At 38.7% G+C, this 18,122-nt stretch overlaps 1 protein-coding gene across 1 annotated transcript in view; it reads right to left on the bottom strand.

Annotated features, from left to right (window-relative positions):
* Nucleotides 1-1,394: 1,394 nt before the first annotated feature.
* Nucleotides 1,395-18,122, bottom strand: part of ATRX (ATRX chromatin remodeler) — a 71,058-nt gene continuing 54,330 nt past the window's right edge. The window contains exons 27-33 of the mRNA XM_054388738.1: nucleotides 17,876-18,053; nucleotides 16,225-16,419; nucleotides 8,127-8,276; nucleotides 6,689-6,814; nucleotides 5,738-5,833; nucleotides 5,062-5,190; nucleotides 1,395-4,316 (exon numbers count right to left, since the gene is read on the bottom strand). Of these exons, the coding sequence (XP_054244713.1) occupies nucleotides 4,038-4,316; nucleotides 5,062-5,190; nucleotides 5,738-5,833; nucleotides 6,689-6,814; nucleotides 8,127-8,276; nucleotides 16,225-16,419; nucleotides 17,876-18,053 (1,153 nt within the window). The 3' untranslated portion in view covers nucleotides 1,395-4,037. The remainder of the gene's footprint in view (nucleotides 4,317-5,061; nucleotides 5,191-5,737; nucleotides 5,834-6,688; nucleotides 6,815-8,126; nucleotides 8,277-16,224; nucleotides 16,420-17,875; nucleotides 18,054-18,122) is intronic.

The raw sequence follows: 18,122 nt of genomic DNA, 5'->3' as shown, positions 1-18,122 counted from the left end.
GCCCACAGCAGACCAGGAGCTTCTCTACACCCCTCACATCCCAGAGGATGAACCCCTCATCTCACATGCTCACAGCAGATCAAGAGCTTCTTCAGGCCCTTCGCTGCAAAGCACCCAGCCTGCAATCACCAGATGAAAAGTCTGAATACACCTCTGAGACCCAAACCTGAGGCCACAGCTTGCTCTCAACCTTTCACAGCAGCACAGCTATCCTAAAGACATGCTTCGGTGGAGTGCTGCTGGTGCTCTGTGATGCATCTCCAGGGTATATTCTACAGCAGAGAGGATGCACACAAGGTTACTTCAACACCTGAACAGGTCTGTGAAAGGAAATTCAGATGCTGCATGCTTACATGGCTGATGCTTGGACTAGATGACCTTTAAAGGTTCCTTCCAACCCAAACCATTCGGTGCTACAATACCAGCATTTTTCCAAACACCTCCAGCTGGGAACATTTAGGACATTTGTCTTTCCATTATGTTGAAAATTTCCTCAAAACTCTTTTTGCTTGAACTGATTATTTACCCTGCTCAGAGTGCTTCTGCTTTTAAGGTCAGGACAAAGCAACCCACAGGTTTAGCATTTAGCACATGACACCTCAAACCCAGTGTTCAGTGTTAGAGCACCTTTCAGGCCTGTTCTGCAGGGGGCTCTCATCCCAGAACACTACCCAGGCAAACAGAAACAGCCAACATCGAGTGTCCACCACAGGCCAGAGGCTCCCACTGCCCTCTATCAAAGTTTTAATCAAGTTCCTGAGGTATTTAAAACCATGTTGCCCACATTTTTGTAGCACAATTTGATGATTTCCACACCAGTCACAATTTTAATGGCATTTTCCCTTTCTCAGCTAACAGCAAGACCAGCAGCACCTCCTCAAGCAGACCCACCCATGGCTGTAACGTGAGTGCAGCATTAGACAGAAGCCACAGCTTTAAGGTTTAAAACACGATGTCATGCCATTTTTTGGTTAGTTTTTTTTGCCCAACAAGTGGGATTTAATAGCTAAGAAAGGGAGCGGTACAATGATGAATTTAAAATAGCCAAGCAGGTCACTCTAATTTGACCAACCAGAACTTCATTCTTAATCTATCATCACTGAGTGAGAACTCACTGTTGACTTTTAACAGATTGGCTGCAGAAGCTGCTGTTAATTGATCTAATTGGAAAACCTAGACCACAAGTGCTTCCTCTGAATGAAATTAAAGGCTACATCCAGTACTGGGCACCTCACTGCAGGGAAAAGAGGAGCACTTGAACTACCAGTTCTCCAAAGACAGGTTCTCAGCCTGTGCCCCTGTGGAGTTAATGCTGTATGGTGAATGCAGCACAAGGCACATTGATGGATTTTGGTCACTTTATTAAATGAGATATTAAATAGTTTAAGGTTCAACTACTAAACAGCACTTTGAATGGTGAAAACACAGATAGTATATCGTCATACTTGAATGCTTCTTCTCTTTAAAAACACATTTCCAGTCCTTATATATATTACAAAAACAGCCTTATAGGAAGAGGGGACACCTTTTCTATAGTACTTAGGATATTTAATACAGAACTGAAAAGCCATCTAATAGAAACAAAGGCAAGTCTTCACAGCTGTATGATTTCAGCAGCCAAAGCTGGTTGATGGACTGAAACATTACTATACAACTGGGACAAAACATATACAATATCACAATACTAAGCAAAAACGCTTTACATCCAAAGGAATAAACAGGTTACAAAATGTGGAGGATTTAGCAGGCAAAACTGTATTACAAGCAACATTTTTATTCGTCATCTTAAGCCATTTTATCTAGTTAAAACATCTAAAACAAATATAAAAATGAGCCTTTTATTATCTTATTGATGTATGTTCCGTCCTTAAATATTGGTTAAAGCTTGATGTTACACTCAAAGCAGTTGTTATGCAGCTAAAATGTCAAGTGAGAAACGGGTATGCAAAGTGGTCCAAGTTTAATTTCAATGCTTAGGTCGATCTCTGCATATGCATTAGTCTTCTGTTACCCAGAGGTTTGTCCAGAATGGGAAAAAAAAAAAAAAAAGTGCCTTTAAACGTTGCCTAAAACTTCCACATTTAAGTCTCTGAGTTACTGTAAAACTCCATTGAACATTCCCAGGTTTGGTAGAAAGAATTTCTCTTACTCACAACACGTAGGAGCATTGGTGAGAGTTGCCCAGAGTACATTTGCCTTCCAATGTTTGTCTCAAAAGTCTCATGTTTTGCTGCTTCTAGTGTGAACAGGTCTCTTCTTGCTCCCTTCCTCTCAATTTAAACTGAACTGTAGAGCTGGCAAAGCACTAGAACATACTGAGGCTCTCCTGTGGTATCTTGTAACAAAAAAGAGTCCAAGACAGCAACTTGTTAGCTGGTTCTGCAATAGCCACTCTGTTCAGATCACAAACCAAGTGTCAAGCACAAAAGGAAACACCACCTAAGATTTGTGCATTCAGATGCAAACCCCACTTCTCCTCTCAAGGCAAGAACTCAAAACACCTGCAAAAAACCTTCCAGAAACCATAACAATTTCAGTTCATGTCAGAAGAGTCCAGCAGTACCTGCAGCCAATGTCTCCATCCACCTGCTTCTCCAGAGTTCTCTGTAGTCAATACACCATTGCCTCAAATGTTCCTCTCACTTTTACCCCCAAACTATAAACTGATTTTTTTTTTCTTTTTTTTGGAGAGGTGGGGGAAGATTCACCCAAACTATACTCAAAGAAAAGCCCTATTTATATATAATTAGATCTTCACAAGCACAGAAAGTGTGGGTTAAGAGAGTGCTAATGGTATCAAAGCAACCAGAAATTGGTTGACTGTAGACCAGAAATGGTCTATATTAAGAGAAAAAAGAAAATCAAAATAAACAAAGAAACCCGAGCCCTCTGTGTACTAAATCCTGTCTTCACATAAAGGACACAGAGCAGGAAGGAGTGTGTAACAAAAACTCATTTTACCTAATAGAGGAAAAGGGATTTCAATGTTCTGGCAGCTCTGGAAGTTGCTACAGCACTTTCTTTATATGGATTTTAAATCAGCAGTGGTTCTGCCATTGTATAAAGATGTTTGTTTGATAGGGTTTGACCCTGGACATCACCACCACCTTTAACCCCCCCAAATACTAGGAATTTAATTTCTTGGCCTGTCTCCCACTGCCGGCAATGGGAAGAGACAGTAGCACCAGCATTAAGGAGTTAACAGAAATGTGCTTTGTACTGGACTACCCATAAAGTAAATCAATGTGTGAAGGAAAAACATCTCCACCTCTGGGATCACCCTTTGTTGTTCCATCACATAAAACTGAAAACAAAATATGGCAGAGGACCAGGGAAGCACGATCACCTCCCCAGGTCACTGTTTAAGGCTGTACACACAGTTTTGATGTCACTGCATGACTCAGAAGTTTCAGAGCAGTAGTATTTAAGAATATTGCACTCAATTCTGTTTCGAAGAGTATATTAAGTTCCTGTTTCTTTCAGCATAGATGACAGAGCACAAGTCCAGACCTCAGTCAAAAGGAAACTAGACTATTTCCCTTAGAATATTCCCACTAATATCAATAAATGGGTAGGCAGAAAAGTATTCCATAATTTGAGGAATCAACTCTAATCAAGAACTCAGCTGTTTCCAATTCGTGTGTGGCAAACTGAAGCATACAGACCTGTGGTCCTTCCTAAGCTGCTCCCATCTGCTGACAGCTTCACAGCTACTAAAAAGCAAGCGTAGGAGTTTAGACAGGAAACCTGTGGAGATGCTACTGTTATGGGAGGACTTGTTTTCACTGAAAACAACTTGTTATCTCCTGTACTCAACATATGTAAGAAGATTCTAGGCAACATCACTGACAGCAGGGAGAACGTTATGTCCTATTTAAACAAAGCTGAAACACTAATATGGAACATGGCATTTAAGGGGACCAAACTATTTATTTTTAATTTTTTTTTTACAGTTGAGTTCTGTTAAGCCATTGATTCCTAAAAAAATAAAAGTTCTTTCTCTGATTTTAACAATCCTTTAGGCTTTTAGTGCAAAATCACATTGATTTCCCTTGGGAAGGCCCTGGATTTTTGCCTCGCATTGGGGGTGGTGCTCGTTGTAATGGTGGTGGCTGCAAACCACCAGACACTGACTGATACATTCCTCTCATATCTATCTGTTGGTAGTTGGAAGGATTCATGATTAAATTTGGAGGCTTTGGCATCATGAGATGACTCATTGCTGCTTGCTGGTAAGACATCTGCTGCTGTTGCTGCTGATTGTACTGCTGCTGTAGTCTTCTGTTCATGAGTATCCTCTGAACACAACTTATCAACTGTGAAGAGAAAGCAGAGACGCTGTAAGTACCTGACCCGCCTCAGCACCCCAAGTATCAAGTTCAGAACTCAAATCAATTTGTTAGGGACAGCATGGCTGAAGGAAAAAAGCACCATTGTTATCACCAGCACTAATGTGATTCACATTAGGCATTCACAAGCTGATTACTGTAGAAACCATTTAGTAATACCATTTAGGGCTAAGTTCTCTCTTGCTTATTGTCTCACAGGCAGCGTGTAGGTAGTTGCCACAGCAACATGTGAAATGATTTCCAGGTAAAACTCACAATTTTATTTGTCAGGGACCATTTCAGAATCCTAACACCAAATGTTTAAGACAAAACTCTTCTCACTGACATTATCTGAGCAACCTTCAGATTCTGCAAAACCATTCTGAGCTAAAACCCCACCACCAGGCCTAAGCTGCTTTCTGAGCTCTAGGAGTCAAATTTCTTTTTAAGCCTCATGACCTTCAAGCAAAATGCTTCCACAGAAAAATCTGGTAAGTAGGTTTTTAAAATTAATTTCTGGGAGTCTCCTCCAAAAACACTGAGCAGTGCAACCCTACGCACTGCACAAGAACCATCTCCTCAGGTTCGCATACACCGTTACACAATGCCAGCAAACACCTGTCCCATTGAAACATATTCTCCAGGTACATATTTATGTACCATGAACACACACACACACAAAGTCCATCCGTCAAACATGGACAGCCAATCAAATACATATTAGATGTTTTACCATCTGTTGTTTAGTGAGGACATCATTGTAGATGGCTTCTCGGCGCTTGACATCAAGCTCCTGGCTCGCCTGCCTGCTCAGTGCCAGGGCCTGTACTTGGCTTTCTGTGAGTGTTACATTTTCTTTCCACTGAAAAGGTAAAAAAACCCAAAACTTCATTGGCACATTTTAACAACAGCATAATGGTAACTGAGGTCTTGCATCTGTTCTGATCACAGCTGCACCACAAGTTAAAACACAACCCAATTTCCAGTCAATCTAAAATGATACTTCACCATAATCAGAACTGTGAGTTATTACTTCTTTCAGACTGCTGGTACTGAACCTGCAATTATTGGGAGCAAAGAAGAAAAGTGGCAGCCCAAAACAGACAGGTAAGGACAAGCTACAGGAAATGCATCATATTTGTGTTTAATTGTTATTCTTATTTGTAGAAAATCAATGTTTTAATAGCATGGCAAGTACTGATGACTCTAAACTGCTAGTCCTCTAAGGCTCTGCCATATCTCAGTATCATCAAGGGTTAATGCAAGCTGCAGAGATAAAGGTAAAGTATATTCATTAATAACACAGTTAATCTGCTGAACGATCACATACAATAATAATTTCTTTGCCTGATAACATTTAACCTTTTCCCACCTCCTGATCTAACCCCCCCATCACCCATTTCACTCACTATGGTTGAAATGATGTCTTCGAGGGGCTGGATTCTTGCTGCGCTTACGCTGTTGGTTGCTTCCACAACCTTCTCTCTTCCTTGATTAATAAGGTCCTGAGAAAACAACAGAAAATTAATTATAAAGCACAAAGAACGCATTTATTTGCCAACCCTTTTAAAATTTTCTTCATCTTTGTACCTTTGTACCTTATGTATCCAGACATTAATTACTTTTTTCTCTCAATTTGCACAAGTCAATGACTCCAAGCTTCCACGCACCTGAATCTCAGCACAGAGTAATTGAAGTATGTAGAAATCTGTCAATTTGTACAGTGGGCAGCGTTTATACAATACTATTTTAGTACCCAAATGTTTTCAGATCATCACTGCAGTGCTACATTTCTACCCAGGCAAATCTGCCACACTGACTTTGATGATGTTACAATTTCAACTCATTCTAGGTGCTCAAGAATGAGCACCATAGTAAATGATCTTTTTCAGCATAATACTGGCAAACATGCTGCATTATTCAACACAGGTCTCTTCGATCTGCACACTTTGTTAGAAGCCTTCAATTCTTTCGCACAGACTCCTCATCAGACACTAGTAGGGTATCATCAGACAACAGTGCTTCCGCTCCTGCACTTCATAGCCTGGCATCTTACTAGGAAGAAATGCTCCCAGCTACTTCAGCTAAGATGGGAAAAGAAAAGCTGGGTTAACTGAGGATGTATTCTTCTCTCCCATTCCTTCTCAGGCAGGAGGTAGAAAGGTAGATGTGGTAATTAACATCTGCAAAGAATGCAGCTAATCATCCAGAATCCTGAGAATCGGTTTAGAGGTATACAAAGAATCCTGTTAAAAAGAGGGTGCAATTATATAAATGTCAAGATATTTCAGAATGACATTAGCCATGACTTGTGCTTACAGCCACACAGACACAGTTACACTACCTGGATTGCTACTTACCTCCAGCTGTTGACTGCTCATAGCTGACAGAGCACCCAAATTGAAAGGAATATACGGTGTTTGAGAGGTGAAGTTTGTGGGAAGCATATTGGTCCCAGTTGGCATGTTGAAACGCATCGTCAAGCCCTTAAAAAACACAAAATGCATTTTTATTTGAAAAACTGGTAATTTATGGTCTTCTAGAACAACTCATGAAATACCCTATGCAGACAAACCAGCCCTTAGTGAACATGACAAGCACTCTGCACATGAAGGTTAACCTATCTCAGCAAACTGAAGATACTTTCCAAACCTCATTTCAGAAGGATCCTTTTCAAACCTCAGTTCAGAAGAATCCTTTCCAAACCTCAGTTCAGAGGAAACTAAGTTCTAGCCCTGAGTATTATGTGATTTTAGCTTTAACTGAATTATGTGATATACTAATAAACCATGACCAAGCATTATCAGTGTATCTTAAGTTGTTGAAGATGCACTTTTTATATGGCAAATCCACTCCAGTTGAGTTTGACCTGACTGAAAAACAAATTTTGAGAAGTAAAATGCATAATTTATTAGCAGGAATATAAAGCTCATCTCCCATAGGGATTTCTCATAGGATAATTTCATAGAATGGTTTTATTTGGAAGAGACATTTCAAGCTCATCTAGTCCAGTCTTCCTGCAGTCAGCAGGGACACCTGCAACTAGAGCAGGTGTTAATGTCCTTCTTGTGCTGAGGATGCTTACTGGATTGTATCTTTCAATTTCTTCTCCTAACATTGCAGTTGTCAGTAGTTTCACTCAAGATGGTCAGTGATAATTTAAACATCCACCGTTCATACTTCCAGATCTGAATACCAAACTTCACCTTTCCAGGAACTTTCTGCTATTAGACTCTAGTTACCTACTTATCATATTCCTTTACAGTAAAAAAAATCCCAAGCCTGTAGCCAATTTACAATTCTCTTCATTCTACCACATGCTTACATAACAAATAAACAAGACACAGGGAATAATAGGAAAAAATAAATAGAATTAAATAAAAATAAAACTTTTAGACCCTTTCTGGAAGGTGCTTGTGTTTGTGGGATTGCTGCAAAAAAATTTGAAATCAGTTGTGTACTGTAAACGGAGCTAGAAATTTCCCTCACTGGTAAAAGAGATGCTTAACACATGACACTAGCAGAGTTTTATTATAAAACAGAAAAAAAATATGGGTGCAAAAAGGAAAAAGTAACTTTTAAATGAAAAGTAGCTAAGAAAACACACAGAAAAGACCAGCACTGGGAAATCAAACAAGACACAGTATCTCCATTTTTCATGTGTCAAAATTTGCTTTCCATAATAATTTTTTGGCCAGTAAGATTGATTAATTTCTCCAGAACAAAGTGAAAAGGTAAGTAGTACTTAAATCGAGGAGGTTTGTTCTCATGTGTGTAAACCAGATTAGATAGCTTTACCTTCTTTTCTGCTTCATATTCTGCCCACGCTGCCTTCCTTTCCTCTTCGGTGAGTTCCTCTTCCTCCTTGTGGTCCAGGAGTGAATCATGTTCATGATATCCAACAATGTACTCTTTATTGATCTGCAGCAGTTCTGCCAGAATTGTGTCCTATTCAAATGAAGAGAAGATAAAATGAGAAGTCCCTCTGCAGCAATACTCTATATATTGAGTGTTTGTGCATGCCTAACTTACTGCCTGGACCCAACTTCACAAATAGCAGCTCAGAGCTCTTCACAGTGATATAAAATCAAAAAATAATTCAATAGCCCAATCTTCCTCAGAGGGAGGGTAATGGCTTAATCTGTTAGCAAGATGACAGTCTGATCACTTAATGAACCACAGGAATGCACTCAGATTCCACAACAACAAATACAGTTTAAGGACCTAAAAAGAATGGAATGTACTCAATGATTTTTCCTTTGCTTAGGCTGGATACCTTAGAGGACCTACAAATAATCTGCATCTGTAAAATATAAAGAGCACCTTTACTGGATTTAAAGCATTAAGTAGTACTTTGGTCCATCAACTGGACATCAGAATTCAACAGAAAAGGCTGCTTGCTTAAAACTTTAGATAGATGCTGAGATAAAAAGCCACCCCCACCCATTTGGACTAGGAAAGATCAAATCACTGCTATGAATTGCACTTGATCAGCAGGCTGCAATTTAGACCTCTATATTCCACAATGCTTGACTGCTTTTAAGGTTCACCAAAATATTTACAATATCCTTTATAATGGCAAACCATTGTGAAGGTTTTGCTTGCCGGCATACTAACATTTTATATACATATAAAATCTCTCTCTCTCTCTCTGTGTACATACACATACACACACACACGTCTGATAATCTTAAAGGTGGTTTCCAACCAAAATGATTCTATGATGCTACATATAGCTCAGCATTCAGTCCAAGATTGACAATACAAATCCATTATCTCATTGCACTTCTGGATCACTTCTGAAATGAGTTACACTCAATACACTGAGTATGTAGTGAAATTATATGAATACCTACAGACCCAGTCCCCATTACACCGTCTTCTCCTTTAGGCGTTTGTACCAACAGAAGTATGAACTGTCCTACCCTGACATTTTATCATCTAGATGGAACAACAATTGGAGAGAGTGGCTTGTACCCACAAGCAGATTTTTGGAACAACACTGGGAACTGCATGTGGAAGTCCTGGAAGATCAGTGGTTTTGTCACAGCAGCCACAGAAAGTTGTTTGTTTCTCTGTGTGTTTACAACTCAATTATGTAAGCTAGTCTCTGTTTCATCCTTCTGCTATTTGGTTTCCCTAAACTGGAATTGATGCTTTCATCATCCTCAACAATATTCAGTGTAATACCTTCACAACTCATGGGCACAAGGGACAAATAACAGTATTTTGGGGTGCTGGGAGAGAAGGCAGAGACAGAAAAGGGATGCAATAACAGGATACAACTAAAACATCTAGAAGTAGTGGGTGAAGAAGTCAAGAAGACATTACCAAAGCCAGCTGAGACAAATGAAGCATTCTGAGCATGCCATAGCTGTACATCAGTGTGTGGAGGGGTCCTGGACATGCATACGCATTCATTTCCATGGTAACACTATTATTGAAAACAATACTGGACTATAATCCACACTCAGCCAACACAGTCTTCAAAACGTGGTTTAAATTACATCCAACTGTGTGTTTGCTTTTCTTTGTTTAAACTTTATTTTGCATTAACTTTAATGATGGAGCTTGAAAACTGAGGGATGGAAGGTGCTGCTCCACTTTGCTGCTTTAATTTTACAATGAAAAATAAATAAATTTACCTTACATATCAAAACAAAGAAACAAAAATAATCAGAATAAGTATTTATTTTAATTTGTTAAGCTTGTTGATAGAACAATGATTATCGATTGGTTTAGAAGCTTTAAGATGAAATCCTGGTTATGAATGAAAAACTGAAGAGAGACAGACAAATGGTTTCTAATGTTTAAAAGCATCTTTTTTAAAACCCTGTTAGAAATGAAATGCTATGAAAAGAAAAATGTATTGGAAGGGCAATGTTCCATGAAGGAATTTGAGTTATGTTGTAATTTATAACCAAGTTTTTCTCAACCAATCGAACATTTAATACCATGGTTAAAAATAAAGATAAATTTAAATAAGCAGCAAATTCTTCTGATTCTGAGACCAGCAGCCTTCCAAATTCACAAAACTGTCCCCTAGTACAGAACTACAGTAAAACTCATGCCCTGGCTATGTCCTGAGGTAGTATAAAATAATGATATACTGTATCCAACTGCATCTGAACTATTATTTTAGTCTGCTTTTCCAATCTACATTACATGACCCCAACTGAGCCAAGCTTTCATTTCACATAAAAATGTGATTGTGACTCTAATCCACCCAACACACTGGTTGGGGGAAGAATAACCCAGGAACAGAGGGTGCAGCAGTGCCAGCTCTGACAGACACATCATGCCCGTCCCCCCAATTTTCTGTTTGTCCAGCTCCCACCTCATATATATTGCTCTGAAATATGTATTGCACTGGCCAAGTAATTGCACACACAAGTACTGCACTTATCTCTGAGCCTGGCTATTAGTATCTGTGGTGAGGAAACTTTTCCCTCCTAACCATTTATTAGCCAAGTCTATCCCAGTACACAATCCTTTGGGAGCCGAGTGCTAACTGTCTATGAGAATCTACTAAAAAAAACCCCAGAACAACAGCCCAGTCATAAATCAACTTTAAAAAGATTCCAGATCCACTGCTGAATTCAGAGCAAGGAAAAATATAGCACCCAAAATACAATCATAAGACATTAAACAGCATTTTCTCACTTTACACCACCTTTTCCTTTGGAATTGCCACTCTACAGAAATAATAACTAAACCTTTAGCCTGTGTTAGACATCGAGTCACCACATTGCCATAAAGCTCATGGCCTCCATACAGTAACAGCAAATGTGACCGAGCAACTACTCAGTCTTAAGGCACCCATTACACCTTTTGGGAGTGAATTTCTGAAGCAGTTCTTTTCAACTCTGCAGGGATGGTGGGTCAATTAAATCAAGTAGTGGAAGTTAAGACTAGTAATTCATGTGAACTACATACATAATAAAAATATTCTGTCCAAGCCAAGTATTTACACTGTTCAAGAGTCAGAAACTGTTTCAGAGAGGTAAGGGCAGCAAATCATAGAATCACAGAATTGTTTTGGTTGGAAGAGACCTTTCAGGTCATCAAGTCCAACAGTTAATCCAGCACTGCCAGGTCACCACTAAACCATGTCCCTCAGCACCGCATCTACACAGCTTTGAAATCCCTCCAGTGATGGGGATTCTACCACTGCCCTGGGCAGCCTGGGCCAGGGCTTGACAACTCTTTCTGGGAATGGTTCTATGAAGTTTTGGTTGTAGTGCAACACACATTTCCCCATGAACCATACATCTTGACTCCTCATCACTCTTCAGCAACTTGAAGGTCTTGTTCAGACTGCAAAGGGCAGACAACTGCTGCTAAAATTAAAATTTGACATGAAACTTTGATAGACTTCCAGGGAAACTATATATTGCATAATTGCCATGTGACTTTTTATATAAAATAGCAACATTTGACATCTCTCAACAACACTTTCTAAAAAAACTGATTTTTGACCTAAACTTGGATTATTGCAAAAACAAAACTCTCAAGGATGTATTTTCAAGATCAAGTAATGTGTGTTTCTAAACTCACCCAATGGCATTACGTCTGACTTTTAAAACCATACAGAATCAATTCTCCTAGCCCATTAAAAACTAAAGAACTAACGGTGCCTCCCCCCCCTTTTCTAATGACATCAAAAAGTTGAAAAGTGTGTTAAAACTAAGTTACAAGAACTTCAACAGGCAGTACTGAATTGCTCCTCCTCAACGAACACAATTCCTGGCTGTACACCTAAAGAACCTTCCTACTGTGGCGTGTCCTTGACATCAGAAAGTTCTCTGACTTAGCAGACATCCCACAGAAAACCTATCATCCTTCAAGTTTTTCCACACATGCTTGGAGATGGAAAACATTTCACCTAATTCCTAGTCAGAACTCCCCTCTAAAAAGCCTGCATGGAAGGGGTCAGTTCTAAAATGCGTATTTTTACACCTCTTTGTCACCATGTTCTGAGGAATCTGTTCTTTCAGAGCAAGCCAGCATCTCCACTCAACACTTCTAGGTTATTCATGGGTTGTAAGGATTACAAAGGTAATCCCTTACCTTACTGTCTGCTCAACAGTAAAATTACAGTGATAGCACTGTTCAACAGGCTCTGCTTTGAAGATGAGAAAGAGGCCTGAAGAGACACAATTACACACAAAACCTGGAAAAGGCAGAACTAAAGCCTTCTTTTATCCTAAATGCCTGTTTTGCTTTGCTGTTAATTATAAAGGAGCAGCTTGGGCTTTGTAAAGCAAGGGTCAGACAGTTCAATGATAGAAGAGGAATACAGGTGACATTTTAGTAGCCTTTGTTTCCAGCTCAGAGCTGCAGAAATCAAGTGGGTGTGCTAAACTTCCCACCAAGCAGCAGAGTATCATGCAACACAATCCTAAAGAAAATCTTAATTTTCAAATGCTAACTAATCCATTTTACATCTGAAAAACATTTACCATTAGATGTTTTCATAAGCATTTCAATAGTTTTTAATCAACTTTAAAAAATAAAATGCTTTGACTGTGTTGTCAAATTCATTTAATTGTTAAGGAGTTTTGTAATTACAAAGATAAATTATGTATCTTTGCTAAAATGACACTGGAACAAGGAACAGTTAACTTTCTGAATCAATAACCCTGCACAAGGTAGAGAATAACATCCACTGTGGTTTTTCCACAGCTAAGACTTGCTTTGGATTGTTTATGTAGGGTTTTAGAGACTTGGATAGATGAGAAAAAAGACACAATAGGAAATAAAACATAAAAGTTAACCTTATGATATTCTAAGTAAGGCACCAGCCACAACTCAATTAAACAGATCACAGGAATCAAGGAAAGAGTCACTGCAGCTCCTGGACTAGGCTCAGTTTTGTGAGTAAAGCAAGAACCTATTAGTGGATAAAATGAAAATATAGTATCCCACTCAGATGAACTCCACAGGGAAGGCAAATGAAGCCAACAATAACAAAACCCAACAAGACTGTGATCATCAAAACAGTAACATAAGCACCAAATGAAAGAGAGCTCTCCAGTATCAATTCCTGTGTGACAGTTCCTACCCTGATGTTATTCAGCCAGGCCAGGCAGGATAATGCCAGGGCAGCAGAGAAGTCACTCTAAATGCACACAGTCACTTGGCATGTTTCCTTGGCTGAACCGCCCAGGATTCTTTCCTGACAACTCGCCACCCAGGCACACCTGATGGCCTTACAGAACAGACTTCACTCCTCCCCTTAGGCTCCCTGCCCAAAGCCCAAATCACAAGCCATATTTCACATGGTCACAGCTACTGATTTTTATTAACACTCCTAGAAACACTTTGCATCCTCCTCTAATGTTTTGAATAAGTTTATACCACAACTATACCAAGTGCCTATGAAAACACCAGCCACCACACATGCCACATGCTGCTCTGCCACCCAACACATCTTGGGAGTTCTGTACCTCCTACCACACTTTACACTTCCAGCTCCTAGGCCTGGTTTCTGCAGGACCTGAGGGAACCCAGCATCTGACATGGTTCTTCCTCAACACTAAGACTAATTCAGGGGGACAAAGAAAGGGAAGGAGTATTTAGGGTTAATGGTAGCTTCCCATATTCTGTGAGGCTAAAGCTATTTGTTTCCAAGAGATAAATGCATAAACTGCTAAAATAAAAATAAATTTTAACCTGATTTACAGCCTTTTCAACCAACATATTAAAAAAAAGGAATTAGAAACCTGCACATAGTATGTAGTGAGACAGTTCTCTAAAACAACAAAATGCCATTCAATATCCATTCACTAAAACAATGGGGGGTGGGGGTGGTGGAATTCCAGTAGACAGATTTGCTCTATTTCCAGCCAGGGACTTGGTGAAAAGCCTGTATTCAAATTAACTTATACAAACCTTACACTGATGGTTGGGAGGAGTGGTTGGATAGAGTTTAATACTCAAAATCAAGTAACAAACTTAAGTTTGGAGTTTATGAACTTTCTCCTTTACATTACACTTCATTCATTAATTATTGTAAAAGAAAACAATTCTCAAAATATTAATTATTGCACTGGACCAATGCTTTGAGTAAACACAATGAGGTGTTTCATAGGTTTTCAACCTATTTTTTATTTTCATAAAAATAAGTATCAGCAGCAGTAAATGGTGATACACTAGCAATGAGTTTGTGGAAGCATAAATGTATATGGCATAAAATATCTAAGAACATAAAACAAAGTAAATCTTATTAATTACAACCTAAAGAAAGATCTTTTTTTATGAGGTTAAAAAAAATAATTTACGAAAAGAAAAATGTACAATATAGCACAAAAACAGTAAAACAGCATTTTCAGTTATCTCCAATTTACCGCTTATGGTGAGAAACACTGGAATAAAAAAGAGCTTAGATACAGTCATTAACATTTGTTTTCAAGGGTTTTAAAATGCATGTGTAACAGTGACTAACACTTAGAGGGCTAACACTTCCTAAATCCTTCTGGCAGCTGCACAGACACTGTGGGTGGTCTAAGAGCCTGTTTCAGAGAATGGCTTTGCTATTAAGAATGCCAGTATGATGCCTGACCATGATTTATTACACTACAGTGGTCTACAGATAGCCTAGAATGGAAAACATACTGGGTTTGCTTGGCAATTAATAGATTTACAAACTGGAAAACCTCCTTCCCCATACCCTGACAATGCAGAATGATATAAAACTCCAGTAACTTGGAACTGTAACCAGTTAACCAGGCCACACGTTTATTAGCTGTTCACTTGGTAAGAAGCAAAGATAATCGAAAAACAGCTTAACGATGAATTAATCTTTAGCAGACCACATACAAAAGAATAAACATAAGACAAAGTACAAAACCTTAACCTAATCTTAAATACGAACTAACTTGGTAAAAAAAAAAGAACAAAATCATACCAAACTAGTTATTCTTTCCCGTTATATTTACTCCTGCATGGCAGCAAAAGTTGGGGTTTATTTTTAATTTCAGTTAGTAAATTTTTCAGCTTCCAAAGCATCACACAGGACAGTGAATTACTACTAGACAGAACAGTGATGAAGAACTACTACTACACATGCCATGTCCATTACAAATAGATTTAGGCAGGCCTCAATGAAAGCTAGCCACTGTGATATTAGAAGTTTATTTAGCACCAAGCTGGGAAAAGGTCTGACATCACTACTTTGTATTATCCCCAAGTAACAGCATTCTCACTAAGTTGGGTAAATGTCTGTATGTCACTGCTCTCTGCTAGTATTGGTAACACTAAAAATAGGTGACAAAACTTTAGCTTGTCCAATTTGCCTCACTTATATATATAGTAAGTAAGTGCAACCTTTCCTTACCTCTATTAATGGTCCCTACAAGAACAGTTTTAAAAGGAACTAAAAACCAACAAGGCTTGGCAAAAGACAGCATAAATTGACTCTTAAGTCTCACCTAGGTAGATAAAAAACAGACTTTGAAGCACAGCATCACCTCACAGATCTGTCAGCACAAATTGAGGTAACACCCGCAATCAGCAGCACCCACTTAGATGTTAATTTGAATCCTGGGTTCCAGTTTCCTGCAGTAAAACTTCTAGTTGGTCAAATTCGGTGAAAAAGTATTGTTGTTTCTTCTGATTTTAAATTTTTCTCTTTTAACTGAAGATCTTTTTCTTATGCTGTCAGTTACAATGAAGGGAAACTCATCTAGCTCTTTATACCATCCGTTATAATAATTACATATTTTATTGCGTTTGCTGCTACTCAACTCCATTCACAGTGAACAACAGTGAAGAATAGTGCTCTGAAGTGAAAACACAGCACCCTTCTCCTTCCAAGATCAAATACCCCATGCCATTGAAGAGCTACAAGTCATTTTTATAGCATCCAGTTTCCCAGTGATGTGCATCAACTTACTTTTGGCAACATTGGTGTATCTCTCTTCTTTTTCTTCTCTGAATTAGGATCATCCAGCAGATCTGGCTCAAAAGTGTAGAGCTCTGTAAGTTCATTCATAGTAAAGTGACGTTCAACTTGCTGCTGGTCAACAACCCGGAAGGACAAGGACTGCTTGGTAACCTGACGATCATAGATCTTATCTTCCATTGTTCCCTACAAAACCCAAGACATCATTGCATACAAATTCTGGACCTCCTTGTCATGCAAGAAAAAAAAAAAATAGATATAAAATAGTCATAATAACAACATGACAGTGCTGTATTTTCTTCATTTCTCTGGTGATCTACAAATCACCACCACACAGAGAAGTGACAATTGAACCTCTACTACACATGCTGCACCCATTACAAATAGATTTAGGCAGCTCTCAGTGAAAGCAAACCACTGCCATCTTAGAAAACACTTTGCTGAAAAAAAGAAAGAAAACACACCTCCTGGAAGCAAACACATAGTAATACGAATCGTGCAGGTGACAGATGTCGTCTAGCTATTGCCTAGAGTAAGAAATGTATTATTTCAATCGTGTTTTGAAAAGATCCAATTTTTGTTTCAATTTTCCAAAGTAGGATTATGAGCAAAAAAATGGCAATTACCACAGCATGTACCTTATTTTGCTGTACAAAGGAAAACAGATACCATATCCCTGGGGTGGAGAGAAGAGGGGAAGAGAAGTAATCAAGTCTAATTCATCACAGCTGTGTATAAAAAAATTAGATCCTTGACGAAAAAAAGGAAAATTACTTTTTCTTAAAAAAAAAAGGTAAATAAAAAAGATGATGACTATGAGAAGTACAAGAACAGCACAGCCTGTACTGAACATCCTAATTCTAAAAGGATAGCAACAGTTCAAAAGTGCACATAGGAAACTACAAAAATAGACTGAAGTATGAAGAAAAAACCCATGCCTGACAGCAACATGTTACAAACAATCTATTTAAGCTGGCAAGTGAATAATGACTTGATCAAAAGTACTGTTACTGGGAAAAGGTCTTCAGTCTACTCTCTAGCACACGAAGAGCTGGAAGATGAAGCAAGATGCTTACTAACAGAATTACACTTTAAAAAAAAGCATAGATCAGTGGATCATAAGAGTTATTACACATCTTTAACATCTGCAGGGTGTGATACAAGTTTTCAGATGACTGGATGCCTGTTTATCAAGAATTCTTTAGTTCCCTGTGTTTTCATTCCAGTTGGACTGTCCAAGGCCCTCAGACCAGAGGTCTTTAGAAGACAACTGAGCAAGCTTACTGCCTAACAACCACAGCCCATTAAACTAAGAATTCTTAGTGGTGTGCAAACTAAAAAAGCTGAGAACACTATTTTGAGTCTGAATGTGTGAATCACTGCTAGAATTTCAGAATTAATATTAGACAACGTGTCAGACAAGGTGGACTTAACAAGAAATAATTTCAACTGTTATTTAATTTGCCAATCTTTCTGCCACGAGCTTTTTCTGTAGTCAAGTAACTGCTATCAGGTGAGGAATGGAAGATAACTGAATCAATGTGGATCACTACAGACTTCAAGACAAGGTCAAATAGTCACAAGTTTAAGAACTGGACTGCAGGACCAGAACGTATCACAAAAATACCAGACAGAAACCTACCTGAGCCAAAAACCTGTACACAAACACAGGTTTATTCTGGCCAAAGCGGTAAACCCTGAAAATACTCTGGATGTCATATGATGGGTTCCAAGAAGCATCAAAGATGATGACTCTGTTAGCAGCCACAAGATTAATTCCAAGGGAACCTGCTTTAGTGGATATGATAAACAAGCGGCCTCTGGAACAGAGAAAAGTTGCAAAATTTTACTGTTTTGGAAAAAAAAAAAATCATCACTGTTCTCATGTT

The sequence above is a fragment of the Indicator indicator genome, chromosome 17 (assembly GCF_027791375.1).
Source record: "Indicator indicator isolate 239-I01 chromosome 17, UM_Iind_1.1, whole genome shotgun sequence".
Lineage (NCBI taxonomy): Eukaryota > Metazoa > Chordata > Aves > Piciformes > Indicatoridae > Indicator > Indicator indicator.
The sequence above is the reverse complement of the archived record's forward strand: the minus strand, read 5'-3'. Positions and strand labels throughout refer to the sequence as shown.